We start from the raw sequence: 22600 nt of genomic DNA, 5'->3' as shown, positions 1-22600 counted from the left end.
AGATTTTTTATAATCTGCTTTGTGCACTAAAACACATTAAAATACACTAAAACTGATGTTGTGATGTCAGTTTTTATTTTATATTATATTTACAATAAGATAATATTACAACATCAAATATTCATTTTTGTCCAGGACTCCTTCCAGGCAGAGCAGCTACTGAACAAACTTCCTCAGTTTCACCAGGAAAGCTGAAAAATGCAAAAGTAGACAATGAGCATTTATTTATATCATCTTCAAATATGAACTTTTACACTGGGACTACAGGAAATGTGGCAGCATCTGACCTGTGTGGCTTAGTTGTTTAGGGCAAGGTCTTGCAATGTAGGGAACACCCCCAAAGGCCGGGTGTTCATCCGCAGCCAAATCTTCTGAAATATATTAGTACAATTTCAACTGAAAGAAAAGTTCAAAAACATCACATTCCTCAGACGTCTGCGATTTACTTTAAATCACCTTCGTCAGTCTGATCTGTTCGCTCCTCCTCCTCCTCCTCCTCACTGTGGTCTTCTTCCAGGATTGGAGCTTTCCTGGTGCAGTAGCGCCCGTTCTTCTGTCGGGCTGGGGCCACCAACCAGTGTCGGATCGGAACCTCAATGATGCATTCACACAATAAAGGGAGCGCCAAACACCGGATGCCCTCTAGCAGGTCAACGACCTGTGTTACACTGGGTTATAGTAGGACAGTCAGTGAGCAGTTGAGATCCTGCAGATGGGAAGAAGGTGGATTAAAGCAATACTGGTATTGATAAACTGTCACACAGTTACGCCTGTGTCACTGGATAGAAGGTTATACTGTTCAGATCTGTTCAATCACATATTAACTTCTTTATGTACTGAATAAGTTCGTAATGTGAAAGTCAGATTGTACGTTGTATGTGCTGCATTCTGAATTCTTAATAGTACATAAGAAGCAATTAATATGTTTAATAATAATATTAAACCTTGTTGTTTCTCGTCTTCATGCTAATTAAAGCTGATGAATTATAGCTTCATATTTACTGCATAAATATGAGAGTGGTGCTATTTTCTTCAGCTAACTCTAAGGAAGAAAACGATAAAGTTTATTTCTCAAGATGTTTAACTATTTCTTTAAACTATATATATACATATACTAAGAAGCCACTGCATGGTTTTATAGTAAAATGTATCCAACTTGATTTAACCTCACATCTTAAATCTGCTTTGAAAGACAATGAATTAGTAGATACACACTTGGCGAGGTAGACAGCACATACAGCTCCAGGGTGCAGATGTGGAATCACAGTGGGTAAAACCAGGTGAGGGTTCGTCAAGTCAAGAGCAATCTGCAACAGATATAATCCATCTGGTGAATGAGCTGATGTCATGAAATGTAATTCCCATAACCTTAATAAATCTGTTTATGTAATGCTGCATTACTGTTAGTACAACCACTGAATGAATGAATTGTTCTGTGCAGTACCACCTTTAAACCAGAAACTGACCGCATGGAATCCCTGGCCAGCGAGGAGCGAGGAAGCCGTGCAGAGGTCAGCGTTGTGAAACTGAACGTTGTCGGGCCAGTCCTCCCCTCGCCGCAGACTCCATGATGTCCTCCAGCGGCTGTAGTTCAACATGGCTCTCCTGAGGTGGTCCTCCCTGACCTCCACACTCAGCACGCTGCCCTTAGACCCAACTGGGAAAAACAAAAACATACTCAATTCAATAACCTTCAGATATTTCATTATAACATGCACTACATACAGTGTAAGTGGCCACCAGAGCCGGATGCTGCACTATGGCACACCTCGTGAAGTAAAAGGAAGAAGGTGAATGCTGACGTCAGCTGACGTCAGACGCCACTTTGCTGCACGATAAGATGCTGGTGGACATTAGTTACCGATCGGGGAAATAAAATAAATGAATGATGGATTACTTTTCTGTGAAACTCCAAACAGCGCTTACAATGAACAGTGTCCAGTTATTCAATACTTCAGGAAACAAAAAGTAACAAGATTTTAATCGACAGCAACAACTGTGAAATTGTAGAGTTCAAGCTAATTATGTTTTACAATTTTTGTTTTTTTACAATGTGCATGTTTTTTGTGAATAATTCCTTTAATCAACAACAAGTTTCTCTTTCATAAAACAGTAAATATAACCATTTCAGTCTTAATGGAAGAAAGCCAGAGAGAGAGGGACAGTAAAGTGGCTGCAGACCTGCTCTGGACAGGAACAAAGACATGGCCCCTGATCCGGAGCCTGACTCGAGCACACGGTCTCCCTCTGTGACGTCCATCATCATCAGCATGGTGGTTGCATCCTTGGAAAAGAGGGTGGCAGAGAGAAAGAAACAAAGTACACAATGTCTTTGAGAACAGCAGAGGACTAGTGCAACCCTGAAACACTCAGAAATAAATACATAAGATACAAACAAGTACCTTTGGGTAGGCGATGGCGGGCGCCCTCCTCATATACAGCACATAATCCTCCAGGCTGGCCCGCCGTATGAGGATGGGAAGCCCCATGCTTGTCTTCAGGAACTGACCTGCGGGCAGCCCGACTATGTTGTCATGCAGGATAAAACCCCAGCTGCTGTGCAGACGAGTCCCTTTCTGAGGCTTGAACATCTTCCTGAACTCAACTTGTCCTTTCTTATAATACTCAGCGATGAGCAGCTCCCCGAACACAATCAAGCTGTCCCCTGGGAGAGTGGCTGATGTCCGACTCTCTGAAGTGTTTGGTACCATTGCTACATCAGATGCATGATGGTTATCTGATTCCTCCCCTTTAGGTGTTGTCTTATCTGCTGCGAGTGTGTCAGTATGTCCACTTTCCTGTTGTGTGCGGTGTGTGACTGATCCCTGGGTGTCGTTGCCTCCTTCAGCTTCCTGCTGGTTCTGCTCTCTCAGCTGCATCACCTCTGGACTCAGGGCATCCTGGGGCAGCAGACCACTTATCCTCTCCAGAGGGGACAGTGGTCTCCTCCTCCTGGCCAGCAGTGCTTGTTTGGATGTCAGCTTGGTGCTCAGCCGTGAAGAGTCTGAATCCTCTCTCTCTTTGTTGTTACACCTCACAGAACTAGTTGAAAATGTTCTTATCTCTTGTCTAGTTGTAGTGAGATTTACTAGCATCTCTCCGTGTCTGAGATGTCTTTGACTGGATGTGCACGTTCTCATCAGTCTGTGCATAAACAGAAATCCACCAAAGGGCATTTGCACAGCCATTACTTCAGATTATAGCATAACATATAAACCAAAAGTAAAGACGATGTACTTAGATCCCATTCAGTGAAATAAACCTAGAAAATAACAGCTGCAATTATTAACAACAATATGTCTACCAGCTAAATAAGAGCTCAAAGTGTACGGCTATATACTATATAATATACGGCTTGTTGAAATTCCACTTACTCCATTTAAAGTTTAACAATTTATAATTCGTTGGTCTTCAGTTCTCCTAAACCCGGCTGCGTATACAGGAAGGTCACCATGCTTTAAAAACACACGTGAACTGCGTCATAACTGAGCGACAGGTGTAGTAATTTAAGTATACCAGCAGAGGACGACATGTAAACAGAAGATAATAGTAACAGTTCATTTGTTATATATTATTGATGCAAATTAAGTGTTCTTCTTGACCAATGCCATGTTATATAAATATTAAATATATTTAAAGATTTCTTTAGTTTTCTTTACATTTGTAATGCTCCAGGTTTTTTGGAAATCGAGGCAATTATAAAAATCTTCTACATTTTCTATTAGTAACACTAGAGCCACAGAACAATGTATTCAGATTATTCAAATGCAAACCAAATGTAATACACTTCATGAAACTATCTGTTTTAGTGAATTAATGTAAATTGCAACCTAAGATTTTCAGGGTGATGGACAACTTCAAATAAAGGCGTGTTTCTCTGGAAGAAATTTGATTTTCCACTTCAAGAAATATGAAAATTGACCACACGTACAGTGAGTTAGTGGCTTGGGTTATTTAAAATGCAGGTGACATCAAAAACAGGCCCACAAAATAAGATTTACAGTTAAGTTTCATTTATTTGTTGCTGCGTTCACTGTAAAAAGTCGTAGTTATTTCCACAGTACGCCTTCCCCCAATGAGATGTGATGCAGAGATAAATACGCACATATTGTATTATTTATTGGTACTGATAAAAACAAATTGGAATACTTAGGTAACGTCGTCAGTTCTTTTGTTTTGTTTTGTTTTGTTTTGTTTTGTTTTGTTTTGTTTTGTTGTTATTTTCGATCGAAAGGACGTAAATGCATCGACCGGTTGTAAATGTGATATTTACAACCTCTGACTCGGTAGCCTCGACTTGAAGGCAGCATCAAACAACCTGCTTGTTGTCTGGCAGCAGCCAATGGGAGGGTGGTGCTCCTCTGTGCTCCTGACGCTCTCCTGACGTTGCTCCTGACGCGCTAACGCGCATGTGCTCAGACGGCCACACGTGGTTTGTGTAAACCACGCACGCAGATGCAAGCAGCGCTTCAGAAATGGCGGCTGATGCTGGCAGCTCTCCGCTGCAGCTACCCTGCGTTTTTTCACCCAAATCACGACAGTACTTAGCATTGTGTGCCCAGGATGGTAGACTTCGCATTTGGAACACAGATAGTAAAACACTTCACCAAGAGTATGTGCCTTCAGCCCATTTGAGTGCCACTTGTACCTGCATAGCCTGGGGACCATGCCGGACAGTCAAGGTACGTGAGGCTGATGAGGATTTCCCTGATGTTAGCTACATGAGCTAGCGAGGCCTGAGCAAGCTGTCTGTGAGAGAGTTTCGTATAGAAGGGTGTGTGTTAAAACAAGAAATGTGTTAATATTCACAAATTAATGTGCTCAGAAACCTCGAAACCCTCGGCTGTACGTTAATGCAGACCTTTTCATCTGCTGACTGACTGGGTTAGCAGGGGAGCCACGTTAGCCGTTAGCTAGCTCTTAACAGCTGCGCAAGACGCACATGTTAGTCCCACATGGTAGTCGTATAAAACATGGACAATGTCTAAAATTGTCGTTTCAGAGTGAATACATTTTAAAGAATACCTACCTCATGTACATCAGTCAGACCAATAATTTACCAGTGTCTTTGGACCGTTAGTAATGCAAATAAACTCGTTATTTAAGTTAGCATTAGCTCGCCAAAGCTTCAGAAGCGTGTGCCACCATGACACTTAGGGCTGGAGAGATTCAAAAAGTTTTACTTCAGTGAGTCTAGTGCCAATTAATTTTTACTTGAGCACTGGTAAATGAATATAATGTATGACAACAATTCAATTAATACGCATTTTAGTATTGTTTGGAATGAGTTTATTGTGTCCATGATATTTCCCCTTATTACTAACATTATTAGCCTGCAAGTTGTTAAGTAAATTCCTAAATTATCATTAGAATTGGTAACGTTAAGTCAAAGAATACCAAGGATGCTAATATTTATGCCATAATTCACCATGTGTAGGTAGGGTTAACAGTACCAGTGTGCTGTGTTTCAGGAAGGGCCGCGGAGGAAGAAGAGGAAATCGGAGGTGGACCAGGTGGAGGAGAAGGCAGACCTGTTGGCGATGGGCACAGCAGCGGGCACTGTGCTCATCTACAGTACAGCAAAGGGAGCACTGCACTGTACTCTGGTGAGTTTGACAGTGATTTGTGTTTTGTGATGTATTTTACACCATGTGTTATAGAAGTGGAATGAAAAGCACATTATATCAGTCTGTTTTTTTTTTTTTGTAACTGTGAAAGATTGCTTCATATAGATCCTTGAATTTTATTGTAGTATGTAGAGAACTTGTAATTTGCAAATGAATTTGACTGTCAGAGTAAGAAATCTTTTGCTTTATCAATCCATACTGTTAAACTGAGCTAATGATACAAAACATATCCTCAATTTATGTAGCTAAAGTTGTTGAAACAGTCTCAGACATGTTCATCACTGAGGCTGAAGTTGGATAGAAATACAGTATGTTATAATACAATCAAAGGTCAACAATACAACAAACTACAGCCTTGAAAATCAACACCTCTGATATGCAGTTACTAAACAATTTTCCTGGGGGAAACCCTGGACTGTTCAGAAATAACTTAGAGTGTGGGCATAATGTGGGCATTTAAAGTCTTCACTATTGAATAATGGAACAAATTGTTTATCGCTTCTAACTGTAATTTTCTGTCTCTGGCAGGATGGAGGCCATAGTGGAGGAGTGAATTGTGTCCAGTGGCACCCTGACGACAGTTTTTTATACAGTGGTTCAGATGATACAAACATTATTGAGTGGGACCTGCAGACAGGAAAGATGCGAAGGTCAGTGCCTACTTTGTCAGAGAGGATAGTGTATTTAAAAAAAAAAAAAAATCAACATGGAACACAATTTTGGTGTGTCTCCTATTACATAGAATCATATTGTTCTGCTAAAATCTAAATTGGATGATATTCGATTTTTTAAAAGAGAAATAATGCATCACATCCAGAGAAAACTGTAGACTGTCTCACAAACGGGGAGAAATAATATATAAAAATAGTCTGTTTTCAGTTCATCCCACTTTAAACCACTTAATCTACCTGAAATTGTAAAGATGTTTTCTGTTCAGTCTGTCTTAGACTGAAGACGTGTTTTCTGATCTATCAGGGTTACCAGAAACACATCATCATATGCCTCTTTCACATTTCATTGTCATTCCTCCACTCTGTTGCTCTTGCTGAACTACAAAAACACACAGTCCACTCTTAGTCGCGCTCACAGCTGATCTGATCTTCTGCCTGTTACTTTTGTCATTGTAACTGGTGAAAGTGCTTTAAATGACAAGCCTGGAAGTTTTCATGGACACATACAAAAGTTGAATGTTTACGGCTTTTTACTACTCTTTGCTAAACCCCTGCTCGATACATACTCTGATTGACGGCAGTGAATTTTCCTTTCTCCCACCTAATTCTTACCGAGCCGATTGCCTTGAATTGAATTTTTACACTTGTAAAAATTTGGAATTAAGATGTTTGTTTTGCTCAGTACCGCACATGCTGCTCTACATACTCACAGCATAGCAATGTACAATGTGATTGATCTGTCAGTCAACTCCTGAGCTGAATCAGACGCATCCTAATGCACCTGAAAAGGTCTACTCACTCCTGAAACGCGTGGTCTTTGTTGCTCTACTTGTTTTCCCCAAAGGTAATATATTTTACTTTAAAACACTATGAAGAACTGTCATCTTCATTCACAGATATCAGTGTAAAATATTTGTGGAGACAGGAATGTTGGTCTGGAGCTGTTGTTGGAAAAAGTTTTAGAATGGGATTTCTGAGACCTGTTCATCCCAATTGTGGACCAACAACTAAAGCCCAAATGCAGTATTCAGCCAACAGCAGGACTTTTTAACCCAAAGCATCTCTGTTCTCCACTCACTCAGTGTCAGCATTAATTCAGACTGCTGCCTGCTTTTTTTTATTTCTGCTCCTCTTTAGTTCACTCATCCATAACGCTGCATTAGGTTCCAGTGTTTTATATGAATGGATTGACTGGCAGATGTCGTTTACATTCATACAGTGTAACGCAATCTGACGTCATTGTTAATCTGTCAAACAGAAAAGATCTGATGTGATCACACCAAGGTATAAACACGTCTGGAAAAAAAACAAACTCAAGCTGCCGCTCACCAAATTTAGCAGTAAAAGCATATGTTAAGTTAATCAATCCTTCCGATCAGTTCAAAACCCATTTGAGGTGAAGAGAAAAATAAGGGGTGGCATAGTTCAGTGAGGAGTGGGTGAAAGTCCTTCCAGGAAAATAACACTGCTCATTGGAGACATTTTCATCCAAGTCAGAAGCAGGGGTTGAGTGAATCAATGCGCTGCACACAGCTCTACAATGAAATAAAGTACAATCATTACCTGTAATGTCACCATGAGTCCTCACTTCAAGCTCACTAAAGCCCATTTGTAGTCCATGAAATGGTTTTGGAGAGTGGTGAGTTTTTTGTGTAGTTTCTGCTGCTTTCAGGTGGAGTGAAACAGTAAATAGTACTCTGTTGAATGTAGCTGTAAAAATTCAGGCACCTCACTTAGATATGAAAAATGCTGCGTTAGAAAACAGGAGCGAGAAAATACAATGTGGATCTGACAGTAATGGAGAATAAAGCAGGTATGTTTGAAGGTGCTGTTGAGTAATGTCAAAAAAGAAAAGAGAATCCGATGAAAGTGCAGTTAGAATATAAACCTTCACCCAAATGGATAAACACATGCACCAACCACTGTCATTGTCTCTTCATGCTGACACAGTAAGTGGAAGGCTGACCGTGCGGCAGTGACCAGTTTGTGTGTGAGCCACGATGGCAAACTGCTGCTTTCAGCTGGACAGATAATCAAGATGTGGGACTTGGACACCAAGGAGGTTTACAGGGTAAGTGTCTTGTTTAATCAGCCGATCAACATTTAAATTTGTAGATTTACTATTGGACCAAAGTCAACTAATAGCATTTGTTTTCATTCGAATTTGGTAGTTACAATCTCTAACTAACAAATCTGTGCTATTACCACAGAGAAACGGTGAACGTTATAAACCAGTTGCTGACTTTTTTTTTTTTTCTGTAGAAATTCACAGGCCACTCCACAGCTGTGACGACCCTGAGTTTCGCCACAACGCGACCTCCTGATAGCAATGGCCTCTATTTCCTGTCTGGTGCTGCACACGATCGACTGCTCAGTGTATGGTGAGTGCTCATCCTGAGTTGGTTGGTCATGTCAAGTCGTTACATGTCATGTTGGAATTTTCTGCTGTTATTTGGCTGGTTTTGATCAGCCGTGCTATCAATCGTGTTATCATTGCACTGATGAGAAGTTGTGTCACTGCAGGCAAGTACGAGAAGATGGAAAGGACAAGAACTCAGTGGTGTCCTTCACACTGACAGACGAGCCACAACACATTGATCTTGTCACGTCCAACAGCAAGGAAGAGGTGAGAGGGGAAACACATTGTAGTGTATACTGGGAGTCTAACGTTGCCTGTAGTTGAGCTGAATTGTTGCATCTAACTGCAGTCTGTCTTGACATTGGGAAAACTGCATCAAGTGGCAACTTTGAACAAAAGGTACTGGTTGGATAAAAAACCGTGGTGACATTGTTGAACCCAATTTGGGCACCATTATTCTGTGGAAATAACGGAAAAAGTGTCTGTAACTGCACATCCAGCAGTTTAGTTGGAGAACATTGGATTGAAGCATTTTCTCAAGGTGGTGGAGCTCTGCTTCACATTACCTGTTGACTGTGTGTAAATGTTTTTGTTTTACACAGGCGGTGAGGCTGGCAGTGGTGTGTAAGGACGGACAGTTGCATCTCTTTGAGCACTTTTTAAATGGGTAAGCCTTAAAAACACTTTTTTTAGAGCGCAACTTTGCATAACACGGTTAGAAACAAGTGTATTTTTAGATCCAGAGCACCTCCTGGAGCCTGAAAGTCATTTTCATATTTGTTCATAATCAGAGTTGGTGTGTTTGCTCCATAATAGCTGCTAGGTGACATAGCACTACCAAGAGATGACACTTAGCCTCAGAAATTTTACCTGCTCCCCAACACAGTAGCAGTAATCCTGTTGATGTTGCAAGTTAAATCTAACCAAGTACATTTTAATCAGTGTTGTACACTTTCCATGATCATAACCCATAAAAATCTCTGTCTTCACAGGCCCTGTAAGAAGCCCTTGTCACCCCTGTGTACGGTGCAGATGTCCGACACAAAAGACTCCCCAGTGCCGATCCCCCTGCTGGCAGCAGCCCTCAGAGCGGATACTAGGACTGTGCTGCTGGCCTACGGCAACCACCTACAGCCTGTGATGGAGAGAGTGGTGAGTACACAGGAGGCTGTAGGAATACATGTGTGCAGTATGCTAGGAACTTTTTTTTTTTTTTTTTTGCCCACCAGTATTTCTGTATGTCAGTGCAGCTTTAGCTTAAAACAACCTTAGATTTGTTATAGTAGTAACACAAATGTATACTCGCACAGTGTCTGAGAAACTAAACAATACCTTTTTAAGCATAAGCATCCAAATGACTGGTCTCATTCATTTGAATACTGTTTGTGAATATATGTTTGCTACATTATGAGCATTACATGTCAAATAAATAAGTCATGATAATCTGAGGAATGTTGAAATAGATGTTTTGCTTATAAACATTCATCAATGATGTTGAGATGAATGAGATCATTTTAGAGTCATTAGCGAGTTAAAATGTTGCTGACATAATAGGCCTAGGCTAAAATTTTTAATATTTAATTTCTCCAAAGTGCTTTGATCACCGGTTTTTATTCTGTGTGCACAACTGAATTGAAATCATTTTATTCCTACCTTCATCATATGGGGTTAAGTAGTATTCCCTCCAGACGTCAGTGAGTCGTTACACCATCGCACTATCCTCCAAAAAACAGGGTGGAATAGGCTGCACAACAGTGTTAATGTGTGGTCTAGGAACCATTTTCTAACTGTAACCTTTTCTGTGCCTTTTCTTTGTTTAACTCAATTCTGATACTAATGTTGGATTTCTACTGGCTTTGCTAAAGATTAGGTAAGTGAAAGACTTTCCATTAGGAGAGGTAGGTAGGGCTATGCGTCGCCTCATGCCACTTCTCCCGAGTGAATTGTCCAGCTGCTGCACATGTTGAACTGCTGAACAGTGACTGCATCTGTTTGTGGATGCGTGTTAGGGTCCACTTAGTTTCGTACTAGCCCCACTCAGCTGTGTGCAGTGTAGAAAGTGCAGGTTGTGATGGTTACATTTGGTCATGAATAGTAATGAAACGTGAAATATTAACAGCAGCAGTGTGCACATAGGGAAACACTGGTGTGGGTTAGATCACTGTGAAGAAGTGCTTGGACAGCTGATGTGACAGATTCATCTCCTTATACAGCAGCATAAAACATGGAAAATGGATTTCTGTTCAAAAGGTCTTTCTAAGGTTATTAATGTAGTGCAGTTGGTCATCCTGGTGTATCTTGTTCTGCATAAACTACAGGGCAGGAAAAAAATACTCTAAATTTTTCAGCAAATGTGCAAGTCCCTCAGACTGTACATGTTAATAAGCTTTCATTATGTTCGATCGTTAGCACTGAGCTTACGACATTTGCTACAAGGCAAAAGCGAGCTCTTTCTGAATGAGATTCATAGTGAAATTATATTTGTGAGTGACAGATGAGTGCGCAGCTACTAAAACTGTTCCCAGGGAACCGGCGTCATGGTGAAATAGTGATTTTTAAATGCATGGCGGTGTACAATTGATAAATCTTAGTTGTGTTAGCTGTTAGATTTAGATGAGGTTCTGTTTTGACCTTCTACAGTAAAGAGCATGATGTCTTTGTCTTTATTGGTGAATTGTCCAGTTTGAACACATTCACCAGCTTTGGTCACTTCAGAGGAATAACGTTGGTATTCTTGTCAGCCTCTGGATTCACCCACCACCATCCTTCTCTCCATCTTAACAGGAGATCAACACAGCAGAGAGACATGTGTGTTTGACCCGGGATGTTCAGACCAGCTTGTCCCTTTCCATGGAAACCACCGTTTCCAAGGTAACAATCACATTTTTCTTTTAAGTCTTTCTTCTATAACTCAAAAAAGATAAATACAGCGTGGGGAAGGTATTCAGATCTTTATTATTTGCTGATACTTGAGGACTTCAGATGAATTCAAACTTTAACCATGACTGAAGTTAAAAATATGAAATTTGATTCCTGTTCCAGGTGAAAACCCCGATTGTCAACGCCAAGGGCAGAGTGTTGGTCCCAGGGCTTCCTGGCCACCAAGCCCCAGTGAAGGGAACTTCACAGGGATCAGAGAAGAGGAAAAAAGACACAGACACCAAAGAGGTAGGATCAGTTCAGATGATGATGATGCACCAACCTTATTGACATTTGACTTTTCCTGCTTTCAGAGTAGTTTAATGTGATGTGCTGAATGTAGAACCCTGGAAGATGGATAAATGTAGCATGTGAACAGAAATGAGCCAATTCCTGTTTAAACTTATTTAAAATAACGGTGTTCTTCTGTAGATGTCCATAGCGGAGCGACTAGGTGAAATTGATCTGTCTACGGTCTCCACCGAGAAGGGAGCTCCTAAAGGGACAGCCTCTTTACAGACAGACAACTTTGCAGTGCTGCTGGTGCAGGGCCTGGAGAGCAACGACGCCAACATCCTAAATGTAAGTTCTCTGCTCGGAGCCCGAGATCTGAAATAAAACATTCAGTTCAGTTTGGTTTTTCATCTAAGTGAATGTCTTAAGTGTGTTTCTGCTCATTTTTCATTCAAAAAGTTGAAAGCAAAATGTAATACCAGCCAAAACTCCAGTTGATTGTGTTGTAAAAATTTAAACTCATTCCCCAAAATGTCTTTGAAATTAAGTTTCATATGTTTAAACTTTCATAAGATCAGACTTGCAAAAGTGTTTATAGTTAAACATTCTTGTCATGTAGGTCTAAACATGAAGATCTTTGTATTTGTCAAATCTTAATCACTTTCTTTTTCCTTTGTCCCTGACAGAAAGTTTTCCAGACTCGCAAAGAGATGGTAATAAAGAAAACGGTTGCTCGGTTACCCCTCTCTGCTGTTTTACCATTGGTGGAAGAGGTGGGTGCCAATTTTCTGCCTATATTTGTTGTTGTTGTTTTTGAGACACCAGTCAGCCTAGATCTTTTGTCACATTTCCAGGATTTCTAAGTGAAGTTATGTTAACTTGTTTAATTTCCTCCCCTGTAGATCACAAAGAGGCTCCAAGGGCACCCTTTTACGTAAGTGAGAGCTCAATAAGGCGGCTCTTAAGCGTTTAACTAGCTTAACTCCAGTGTTTGTACACTTAAGAAACTGAATCTACTTGATCTAGATACTGGTATTTGTTACGTTGCACTTACTTTGAAGTATAAAAACCTTGTGGTATATTCAGTCAATAGCGAGTTTCCCACTTGACAGCATGTACCCTTTGTTACTTCCTACAGGGCAGTTCTAATGGTACGGTGGCTCAAAGCTGTACTCATGCACCACACATCGTACCTGGCATCGGTGAGTCCAACATCCCATTCTGTCTGTGCTGCTGATATGATGCCACCAGGCTCTAGTTTGTTGCTGCTTGTTTGACTTGTGCTCTGCTTCCTTCTGTACCTCAAGATCTACATGATCCAAACAGTGCATATATTGTGATTACCCCTAAGCACCGCACACAAGCATACAAACACACAGCACCCTTCTTGCATGTCGTCTCCACTTGCTGACATTCATGTCTAATCTTATTTTGATCTACAGTTATTACCTCCACCACACAGCAGAGATTATAGCATTGCCTCTGACCGTCTGTCCGGTTGTATGACTACAGCCGAAATATCTGCACAACCAGCAGCTTTATATCCAATCATTGCACAAAGTGAAGAAAATGATTGATTTTTTTGTGTGCCCTTTACTTTGTACAAATGACATACAGGGGATATGTCATTTGAAAGTCAGGCACAACTTTTGCTGTCATTGATCTTAACAAGAGAGAAGCTAATTTTTTGGCGACCCCATCTATGTAGCAAATGTCGTCCATACTTTTTTGTTTTAAAACGGTGTTTTAAAATGAAAACAATCTCTGTCCAGGTGACCGTTTTTAGCTCTTGGTCACTTTCCATCCATGCAATCACACCTGAAAACACACATATATGACCATTCACATACACTGAGAATGCGTGAGCTGGTGTAAACAGGAAGCAGATTGTCTACTCAGCAGTTGATTAGTTGCAGAAAATACTATGAACAGACAGTTGTAGTGTAAAAAAAGCTGCTAGCAGAGACAACAAGGTCAATAATGTTTGTCATTTGTTATCCATGTTGCATTCATCACTAGTAGTTGAGGCTGATGAGACCCAATCAGGGAGCAACCCTGAGTGTCTACACCATAATTTCCAAAAGTCTGCTATTGCCTGTCCAGACTACAACTAAAGCCTGGAGTTTTCAAACTAAAACAGGTTCAGCAGCTCCATCTCTGAAAGTCTCCATTTTAAATGCTTGAAAACTCTAGTGGTGTGGACGGCAGGTGAAAACATAGCAAAATAGACATGTTTTAAAACTAAAACGGAGCAGTGTGGATGTAGCCTTGACTGTCCAGTGAAGTCTGACTCACTGGGTGTGTACACTACATGAAAGCAGAGGTAAACTGGGTAGATGAGGCCATGGCAGAGGTTTTCTTTATCATCAGATGCTGTCTTGTTTGTGTGTTTTTGTGCTGCTGAAATGCTTTTACCTTCAATTGATCCATCTGTGTTTCCAACAGCTGCCAGACCTGGTTACCCAGCTGGGAGTGCTTTATCACATGATTGAGAGCAGAGTGAAGATGTTCCACAAGCTAACTAAGCTGCATGGGAAACTGTATCTCCTGATGACACAGGTGGGTGTCATCATGTAAAGAAAATATGCAAAGCATCTATGCCGTGTGTGTTTTCGTATGAATAAGAGTTGGACGTATGAATTTGACAGTAGGGATGATGCTGTAGAGCCCAGCAGCACCCTGAAAATACAGTGTTACTCAGCATTTGTTTCTGCTGTGAAATGTGTTGAGACTGCAAAAGGTGGGGGAGATTAGAGTAACAAAACCAAAGTCTTTGTAAGATCATAATTAAGACATTTAGTTCAGTATTAGTTGTGCAGTGATTCGTTTTGTGCAAATCTGCTGCTGCAGGAAATGTGTTGAATAACAAATGGTTTACACAAACTGTTAATGGTACGGACTTATTCTTGACTGACTGCACAAGGTTCATTTTAATTTAACTTTGGGAAAATTGAATAAATTTGTAAGTCGACTTAGCGTTTTTTTTTTTCCCCCATATATTTTTAACCTTGAGTTTTAACTTGTGCTTTCCAAGTCAGTCCTCGGGCACACCTCCTACAAGGACCATTATCAGTTCAAAAAATGCAAAGTTGATACTCCCAACCTTGAGGAGAAGATAGTCAGTGATCACTCTGCTTGTATTGCTTCCTTGTCGTGTGTGTGTGTGTGTGTGTGTGTGTGTGTGTGTGTGTGTGTGTGTGTGTGTGCGTGCGTGCGTGCGTGCGTGTGTGCATGCGTGTGTGTGTGTGTGTGTGTGTGTGTGTGTGTAAGTAAGAGAGAGTGAGTGAGTGACATCCACACAATTCAGACTGAGACCTAAATTGCCCCAACGCAGTTTAAGAATCATTTCAGAGCTGAATGAATGTGATGTCAGTCTAAAATAAAGGAATAGCCATTTATTTGCACCAATGATGAGACAGCACATCAGTTTTTGCTCCACTTTTTAATTTACCAACCTAATCCAATAAAGGGTAACATGTAAACACACTGCCCCTAATTGGATCAGGTGTGCAGGACAGGAGAGGACCTGTGGGCCTTGAGCACTGGGCTGATGAAAACATGAAAAACATGCAGGCAGCTAAATGTTAGCTGTTCCTTCCTAGTGATCTTAAAAGTCCAACGTTTGATGACTGTTGTGAGATTTCAAGGTGATGTCCTTTCTGTAAATCTAAACATTGCTCAGTTTTATATCACAGGCTCTTTTTTATGTGAAGATGAATTTAAATTAACGAGCAACTGGTGGATTAAAAACTGAAAAATCTCCTGAACCAACACTTCATTTGATCTGTTTGTCCTCCTCTTTACCACTAGGTGGCAACAAGTGACAGCAGTAACTCGGTTACAGATGTTGACCACACAGCTAAACTGGTGTATGAAGAGGGTAAGTGTTCTTGTAGTATCCTCCTTTATGTTCAGCACTGTTTTCCCTTGCACTGAGTTATTCAAACAACATGTTAAACATATTGACAAGTTTTTCTTGTCCTTGTTCTTTAAAATCTTCTTCCTTTGGTGACATCACTTCCTTAAGACCTTCAAATCACATGTGTTTCATCCTAACCTTGGTGTGTCTGAATACCACTGATGAGTCAGTGGTGGTGGGCAGTGTGAGCGGCAGCTGATGGGATTAAAATTATCCGGTTTCAGCCTCTAACTCATCAGCTGCAAATTTCAGGGGCACGATCACTGTAGTGACTCCCTACACATGTTGTCATGCAACATGTCACACTGATGCTCTGTTGAAATCTCTGCCCCGCCAGAATATTGTTTCTCATTATTTTGACTTGCATTCATTATCTTGTCAGGTTACTTTAACTCGTTTTTATTTACATGAAGATGGGCACTGAATCGGTCACGTTTCATGAAGGCAACTTTGGCCATCATGCAGCCACTCTTGGCGATGCACTGCACGCAAACATGACTCCTGTTGCCTGGCAACCTGACCGGCAGCGTTCAGATCCTCCCCTTTGAGCGGAACAACAAGGCCCCACTCTGTTCACTCTCATTTCTCATTACCGTACTGTAGAAAACGCTTTATTGAACCATGTAGAAAATTGGCTTTCATGAAATAATTAAGCTGCGCCTTAACTTCCAGCACCCCTGTCAGTGGTTAAGGATGTGAGGGTTCGTAAAAAATAAAAGCTGATAAAGGAAGCTGATGGGCAGGAGGTTGTTACAGGCCTGTGTTGATGCTGCTGTGAGCTGGGCTTATTATGGGTCCAACATGGGAATCTGACAGTCAGCTTCAGAGTTGTCAGTCTAGTTAGTGAATCAGTTTGGTCAGGTTGTGTCAACAGGCTTCGGAGTTGGGTTTCATTAATTGATCTCTTGGTTGCAGACAATTTTCGCACTCTCTACTTGTAGTTGCCTTTATGGGTAACATTAATTAAACATTAATTAATAATTCTGTAGCATGAGTGGGTGTAATTAGAGTAGCTGCAGAAATGGCTGTCAGATGATAGGATTAGATTTGGGCCTGTATAAATGTACAGCAGGCACCCAGGGGAGATGCAGATAATAAGGCTGCCAGTTTCAAAATTGTACATTTTGTCAATTCGTTATGTCACAGCTGTTTTTTCACAACATGCAGCAGCACTTCTAAAAACAATTTGCCCCTGACTTGAACTGATTTCACTCACTCAGCTGATGGGTACACGTAGTAATAATGGTCACAGACTCTCAAGTTGACCTATTTCCTCTGCTTTGCACTTTTACTGGAAATGTGTGCAGGCCTATTATGTTACTCAGCATGCATTATTGGTAAAATGGCCTTAAATTATTGTGCCTCATGTATTTTTGTCATCATTTTTCATAATGTAATTCTTAGTCTTTATATTCCTGATAATACGTTCTGGCTCATTTTCCTGTTCTGCAGCATATAAACATATTTACAGTTATGACATACAATAATGCACTGGTCAGTAAAATCTGTATCAGAGTCCACAGTCACTGTGTTTACAGCAGATGGAAGGTGGCTGACTGAATGCATCTGGGTTTGTGCAGCTATTGATGTAATGAAAAATTTAGCAGCATCAGCTGATGGCTTGTTTTTCTTAATTTGCCTCTTACAGAATCATCAGATGAAGATGAGGCTTCTGGTGATGAAGGTCTTCCTGATGACGACTCTGATGTAAGTATGAACGTGTCTGCTCAAATGTAGAAGAAGTCGGCAAGAATAACGCCAGAAGAGATGGAAGAACCAGGAGATCAGTAGTGTTGAGTTGAACTCTGAGTGTTTTTTTTTGTGTTTTTTTTGTCCTCCTCAGAATTGGGAAGAAGAGGAGACGATGAAAGAAGATGAGGAGGATCAAGCAGATGAGGAAGATGAGGATCCAGACAGCAGAACAGAGTCCAAAGCAAACGGAGAGGAAGACATGGAGCATGAGAACGAGAGCGAAGAAGAATGAATGAGGAAAAAAAATGCCAATCACACATAAAAAGGACCTGAAAGAGTTATATATACTTTCATTTTATTTTCATGCTTTTGGTTTTATTATCAGAACAAAGTATGGTTTTACAAAATCGAGGGACACATGTTGAAACGCGGGCAGCTCCGCCCCCTGCCTCATCATAACTCGCAAGGTGGGTGATGCTCTGTCTTTTCCCCGTCTGTGGAACAGATGCAACATTTTAGGGGAGGAAGGCAAAACAGTCTGCAAAATGAAACTGGTGCAAGTTCTCCTCCTGCTGTGTTAGATCAGTCTGCATCCCAGCTCTACAGCCAGAGTGTCAATGCAAATGACTGAAAAGATCAGTTGGTGGTTTTCCAGTTTGCCTACACTGCAGTCTGCATTCCAATGTCCTTATATGATAAATAGTATTAGAGTTTATTGTATGTCCAGCTTAACAGTAGATGAGACAGCAGTCTGTCTGTGATTGGTTTACTCTAACTCAACTCTGTAGGTCATCTGGAACCCCCACCCTTCCTGTGTTGTTCAGCTGAGCCCACAGACACACACACAGCTCAGGTGTAGAGTTGGGATGCAGGACCCCCAGCTGTTTGCTGTACAGAAAACTGCTTGATCCGGAGGTGGGCTTGCTAGACAAGACTATACATCATGTCCCCACACAATGTAAATCTGTATGTACAGTGAAGTGTTTGTATGAGCTCTTCCCTCTACAGCTATCCCCCAGAAATCCTTGGGATTAAATGAACTCCTGTAAAGTCTCCTGAAAGCGGTTTGTTTTTGTGTTGTTTTTTTTTGTTTGTTTCTTTTTTTTTGTTTCTTTTTTCCAGATTTGTTGCAGCCCTCTTGTTTTAACTATGTTCTTTTCCTATTGTGCGCTAAGTTTCTGGGCATGCCTTGATGTCCATTGCCATGAACCCATAGTCACAGGGGTAGCTGAGAAAAGATGTGAACTTAGCTCTAATAGGTGAATAAATGGGTTTTCGAAATGGCTTACTGTGTGTGGTGGGGGGAGAGAAGTGGGGATGTTTTATTTTTTTTTTTATTTACCTGTTGGCATGGCAATAACCAAAGTAGAGTTTTTATTTGTTAATATTATGGGTATATTTTATTTAAATGTATTACCCAGGCAGCTGAACAAATTTTTAAGGTTCAGGCCAGGAGCAGGTGATATGGATAAAATGATCAAACACGCAAGGTGGATATTAATATGTCCAGTATATTGGGATTATAGTACATTTCCCCCCAAAAAATAAGAAACTTGATGGAGAAATTGCCAGACAGGGAAGTCTGTTTTTGGCAAAGATGCATAATTGCATTGATGCCAAAAAATATAAACATCCAATACTACAATAAAGCTGTTCTGATATTTGCACCATCGCCCACAGTGGCCTAATATAAACAGAAGTATTTCGGAATAAATAGTATGGAGAAATCACTAGCTGATGACTTTATATTGTCATATTGCTCCCACCCTCTGTCATATTTAATTTGGCTGAATCTAGGATCACAAACTCACTAGACGCCTCATGAAATTTAAATCTTCAATAAGTTTCTACTTTGTTGTAAATGTGCAAGAAGTAGGTAAAAACCCAATCAACCAGTTACTCCTGTTTTTCTAATGTAAAACAGAAAATAATGATCGATCTCACGTGTCGTCGGTTTAGTGTTTCAGTGTGGAATGGACTCATTGTTGCCCCCTGTGGCTGTTAGGGGGGAAAACACTCAGCATGAGTGGAGCTGTTGTCGCCTGCTATTTGGAACTTGCAGGTTTTCCTGTCCAGCCTCAAGGGTTGGCGCACCAGGATGCAGCGAAGCAGACGCAGTGAGATCTGTGTTTCATCAAAAGTGTTTTCAGAAAGTATTTTGAAACAGCATGAGAATGACATGAGCTGGTTGGTTTCCGTCTGTGATGATGGAGCGAGTCCTCTTCAGGCTGCAGGTAGAGTAAAGGTCCTGAAGGGAGGAGAGAAACTGGCTCTGTGATTTTCCTGCTATTACAAGTCAAATCATCTTCTTTGAAAACAGCCTACTCTTGGTGGGAGTTTAAAGTAATAACAGCTATTTTATGAAGAGGCTTCACATGGGATAAAAGGATGAGTTTTGAGGATTTATGTTAAGAAATCTTGCTGGATGTTATTTAACAAATGTATGTTAAGACAAAATGAATCAAAAGTGAAATGTTAAAAGAAACTGAAGCAGAAAAATATTTAGGATTTACCTAGACACTTATTTTTGTGGTTGGCTTTGTTTTTGCTCTTATTTCTCTTTTTTACCCCTAAATTTTACCTCAATATTTCCTGTAAGTGTCCTAACCTGTCACTGATCATATACAATATGAGAATTTAATTTGGATAATGGAGTGAATTTATGATTTGAATTAGAGTAGAGGGGGACACTCTCCTGTGCTGCAGCACCACTTTGTGATTTAGGTTGACAAAGACAGGTGGGACGCTCTGACTGTCCTGTAAAGTGTCTCCGTTGTCCGGGTCATTTTTTACAGTATAGGACGAAGATCCATCTCGCTGCTCTTTGTTCTTATCCCAGGGGACGGGCTGCATACCAACCGTCTCATGTAATGAGTGTAAACTTGTAAAACAGGGTATGGGAAAGTGCAGTCGTGTGTTGGGTTGGATAGAGTTTGGCAGGAAGCTACAGCAAGTAAGGAACTTTAATCTGAGTGAATGAATCAAATCTAACTTGCACAACAACAGATTTTATTTATTTTCTTATTATATTTAAAATAACATTTACTAATAAACTTACAAACAACCTCCCACTGGACACAAACTAAAACAACAACGTTTCAGTCTGTATCATCCTGTCGTTAGAAAGAAAGCATATGGCAAAGAAAAGCCAAATTATATCACAAAACACACCTCAATTAACAAGCATGAAAGTTAAGGTGTCAAATGGTTGGGTGGCAGGTACTCTCAAATCTGTCACCATGTCTGTCACACACACACACACACACATATATACACACTTTTAAAGTCTCAGTTTGATTCATTCATTTGATCAACGCTCCCCAACAGCCAAAACCCAGATGTGAGAAGCTCTAAGTTGATCAACAAATTAAGATTCTCGTCTGAGTTGTGGTTGAGGTTTACAAGCAGTGTCTAGTGATCTGCAGACTTATTCTCTAGACACTTTGTTCCATAACAGAGTATTGAGTGACCTAAGTTACCATGGATACCTTTCCCTGCAGACTAACCGGGTCCTGGTCTGGCTCATCTTCAGGATCAGCTTGCCTTGTTGCCAGTTTTTGCTTTATTATGTGATTCTCCAAATGATGAATGTGTAATTTGTGCTGTTCCGTAGCTTTGTGTGTTTTCCTCACTGCGAGTCGATGTGATCTGCTCTCTGCGTTGGCTTCGAGGTGCAACTTAATCCCTGTCTGGTTTGTCAGGCTCACACGAGACAGCTTTCACACTGAGCATCACTTTGCTGAGCCGTCTTCATGAAACCCCCTCTGGTCAGCCCCCTGCGTCCTTCCTGTAAATCCTCGTTCAAGCTTGTAACGTCACAGTTTTGGATTAAACGGCAAGTTCATCTCGATGGAATACACCGTGCGACTCAACTGTTGTCAGATTTACTGGCCAGAAGCCACATTTTCTTTGTCCTTGGATTTGGCTGCAGAGTGTTGAAAAATAAGTGAGAGCTGTCCGTACCGAGCCCACACGAGACGCGTCTTCTTGTCCTGCTGCTGACACCACTTCCTGAGCCACAGCCGAGGATCACAGACAGAACACATGTTAGCTCATTAACACAGATTGTGGTTGAACTGTGGTTAGAAAAGTTCAGTCAAGGGAAGAGAAAACTGTGTCAATTTCCAAATGATTGGTGGTGAGTGGTTACCCGGAGCCACCAGTATTGGTTAACCATTTATGAACTGTTATATAAAATGTCAGTGTTCCACTGAAGCTGTAATTGTGTGAATGGGCACCAGACTTTTTGCACATTGAATAATGCATTTATGAGTAGGCATGAATAATGAATGGCATGCATAATTCAATGCGCAGTTACAATAGTTCAAACTTTTTAACATTACATCACTTTAAAGGGTTGAAAAAAAAAAAAGGCACTGGCAGGCTGTGTTTTGTCACCACATTCTCTCTCTCTCTCTCTCTCTCTCTCTCTGTCACTGATTGCAGGAGAGGTGGACGGAGCGCAGCTCTTGAAGCTCGCCGCGGACAAACGGAAACTTTTAGAAGGACTGTGTGAGCCGACCTCCAGACCCGGCTCATGACACGATACCGATGTTATGCATAAAGTCTCTGTAATCAAAAAGGGAAAGTTTCAGTCCACCCACAGTGGATGAGCTACGTCCACTACGCTGCTAAAAAAAAGCAGCAGCTTAGAGGTCAGTCAAACACTTGAACTGATGCACTGCATGGAGATTTGGAGTGGAGACTATTGAACGAAACTCTAAGAAATATTGAAAACTCTGAGAAAAGGCAAAGAAAAAGCCCTGGGATTGCAAAATGAAGATCTAGGAATGTGAAATGAAATTGAACGAACAGGCGTATGTAAAAAATGTCATTAACATAATAACAAGAATATCGTTAAATTCAAGGTTTATTCCTTTGGGCCATACATTCTCTGGCAGTACTGACTATTCCATCATTTCACTGTTGGCACCGGATTTCTTATTGACTCACTTTTTCAGACACACAGTAGCCATGGCTGAATTAACCTGAAAGGGCTCCACGGGAGGCCAAAAAATTAAAAAAAATAAATAAAAATGAGCTGCTAGGTCTCAGTAGAGTTGTAAAGAGGAACCATTTTGGGCTCCAGAAGTAAGAGTCTCATTCATTTTCTCCATGGACAATTTTAGGTGACTCACAGAATAATCACTCCTGGAGCTTGGACTGGCACAAAGCTCTC

General features: G+C 40.9%; 2 protein-coding genes and 1 long non-coding RNA gene across 6 annotated transcripts; 1 reads left to right on the top strand and 2 right to left on the bottom strand.

The window, feature by feature from the left end:
- Positions 1-59: 59 nt before the first annotated feature.
- Positions 60-3463, bottom strand: trmt61b (tRNA methyltransferase 61B). Of its 4 annotated transcripts, none has more exons than XM_056392684.1 (8): positions 3375-3463; positions 2403-3144; positions 2182-2284; positions 1467-1657; positions 1216-1307; positions 457-668; positions 288-371; positions 60-191 (listed from the first exon to the last, which is right to left on the bottom strand). In XM_056392684.1, the coding sequence occupies exons 1-8, from the start codon at positions 3377-3379 to the stop codon at positions 157-159; spliced, it is 1464 nt and encodes a 487-aa protein (XP_056248659.1). In that variant the 5' UTR covers positions 3380-3463; the 3' UTR covers positions 60-156. The 4 variants fall into 4 exon arrangements, with proteins under 4 accessions (XP_056248659.1, XP_056248658.1, XP_056248657.1 ...); XM_056392683.1 differs by having other exon boundaries at positions 2403-3262; positions 3375-3437; XM_056392682.1 differs by having other exon boundaries at positions 2403-3461.
- Positions 3464-4435: 972 nt separating this feature from the next.
- On the top strand, positions 4436-18482 carry wdr43 (WD repeat domain 43). Its single transcript, XM_056393964.1, has 18 exons — positions 4436-4682; positions 5472-5606; positions 6156-6277; positions 8249-8369; positions 8561-8679; positions 8822-8924; positions 9260-9324; positions 9650-9809; positions 11442-11528; positions 11700-11825; positions 12009-12158; positions 12497-12583; positions 12713-12744; positions 12949-13012; positions 14256-14369; positions 15621-15690; positions 17378-17436; positions 17573-18482. The coding sequence occupies exons 1-18, from the start codon at positions 4476-4478 to the stop codon at positions 17711-17713; spliced, it is 1962 nt and encodes a 653-aa protein (XP_056249939.1). The 5' UTR covers positions 4436-4475; the 3' UTR covers positions 17714-18482.
- On the bottom strand, positions 17760-21620 carry LOC130180434 (uncharacterized). The gene is made up of 2 exons (XR_008829403.1): positions 20910-21620; positions 17760-19669 (listed from the first exon to the last, which is right to left on the bottom strand). It is a non-coding gene; the product is annotated as an uncharacterized LOC130180434 (long non-coding RNA).
- Positions 21621-22600: the final 980 nt, after the last annotated feature.

The sequence above is a fragment of the Seriola aureovittata genome, chromosome 13 (assembly GCF_021018895.1).
Source record: "Seriola aureovittata isolate HTS-2021-v1 ecotype China chromosome 13, ASM2101889v1, whole genome shotgun sequence".
Classification (NCBI taxonomy): domain Eukaryota; kingdom Metazoa; phylum Chordata; class Actinopteri; order Carangiformes; family Carangidae; genus Seriola; species Seriola aureovittata.
Note: the sequence above shows the minus strand (reverse complement) of the source record. Positions and strands in the feature narration are given on the sequence as shown.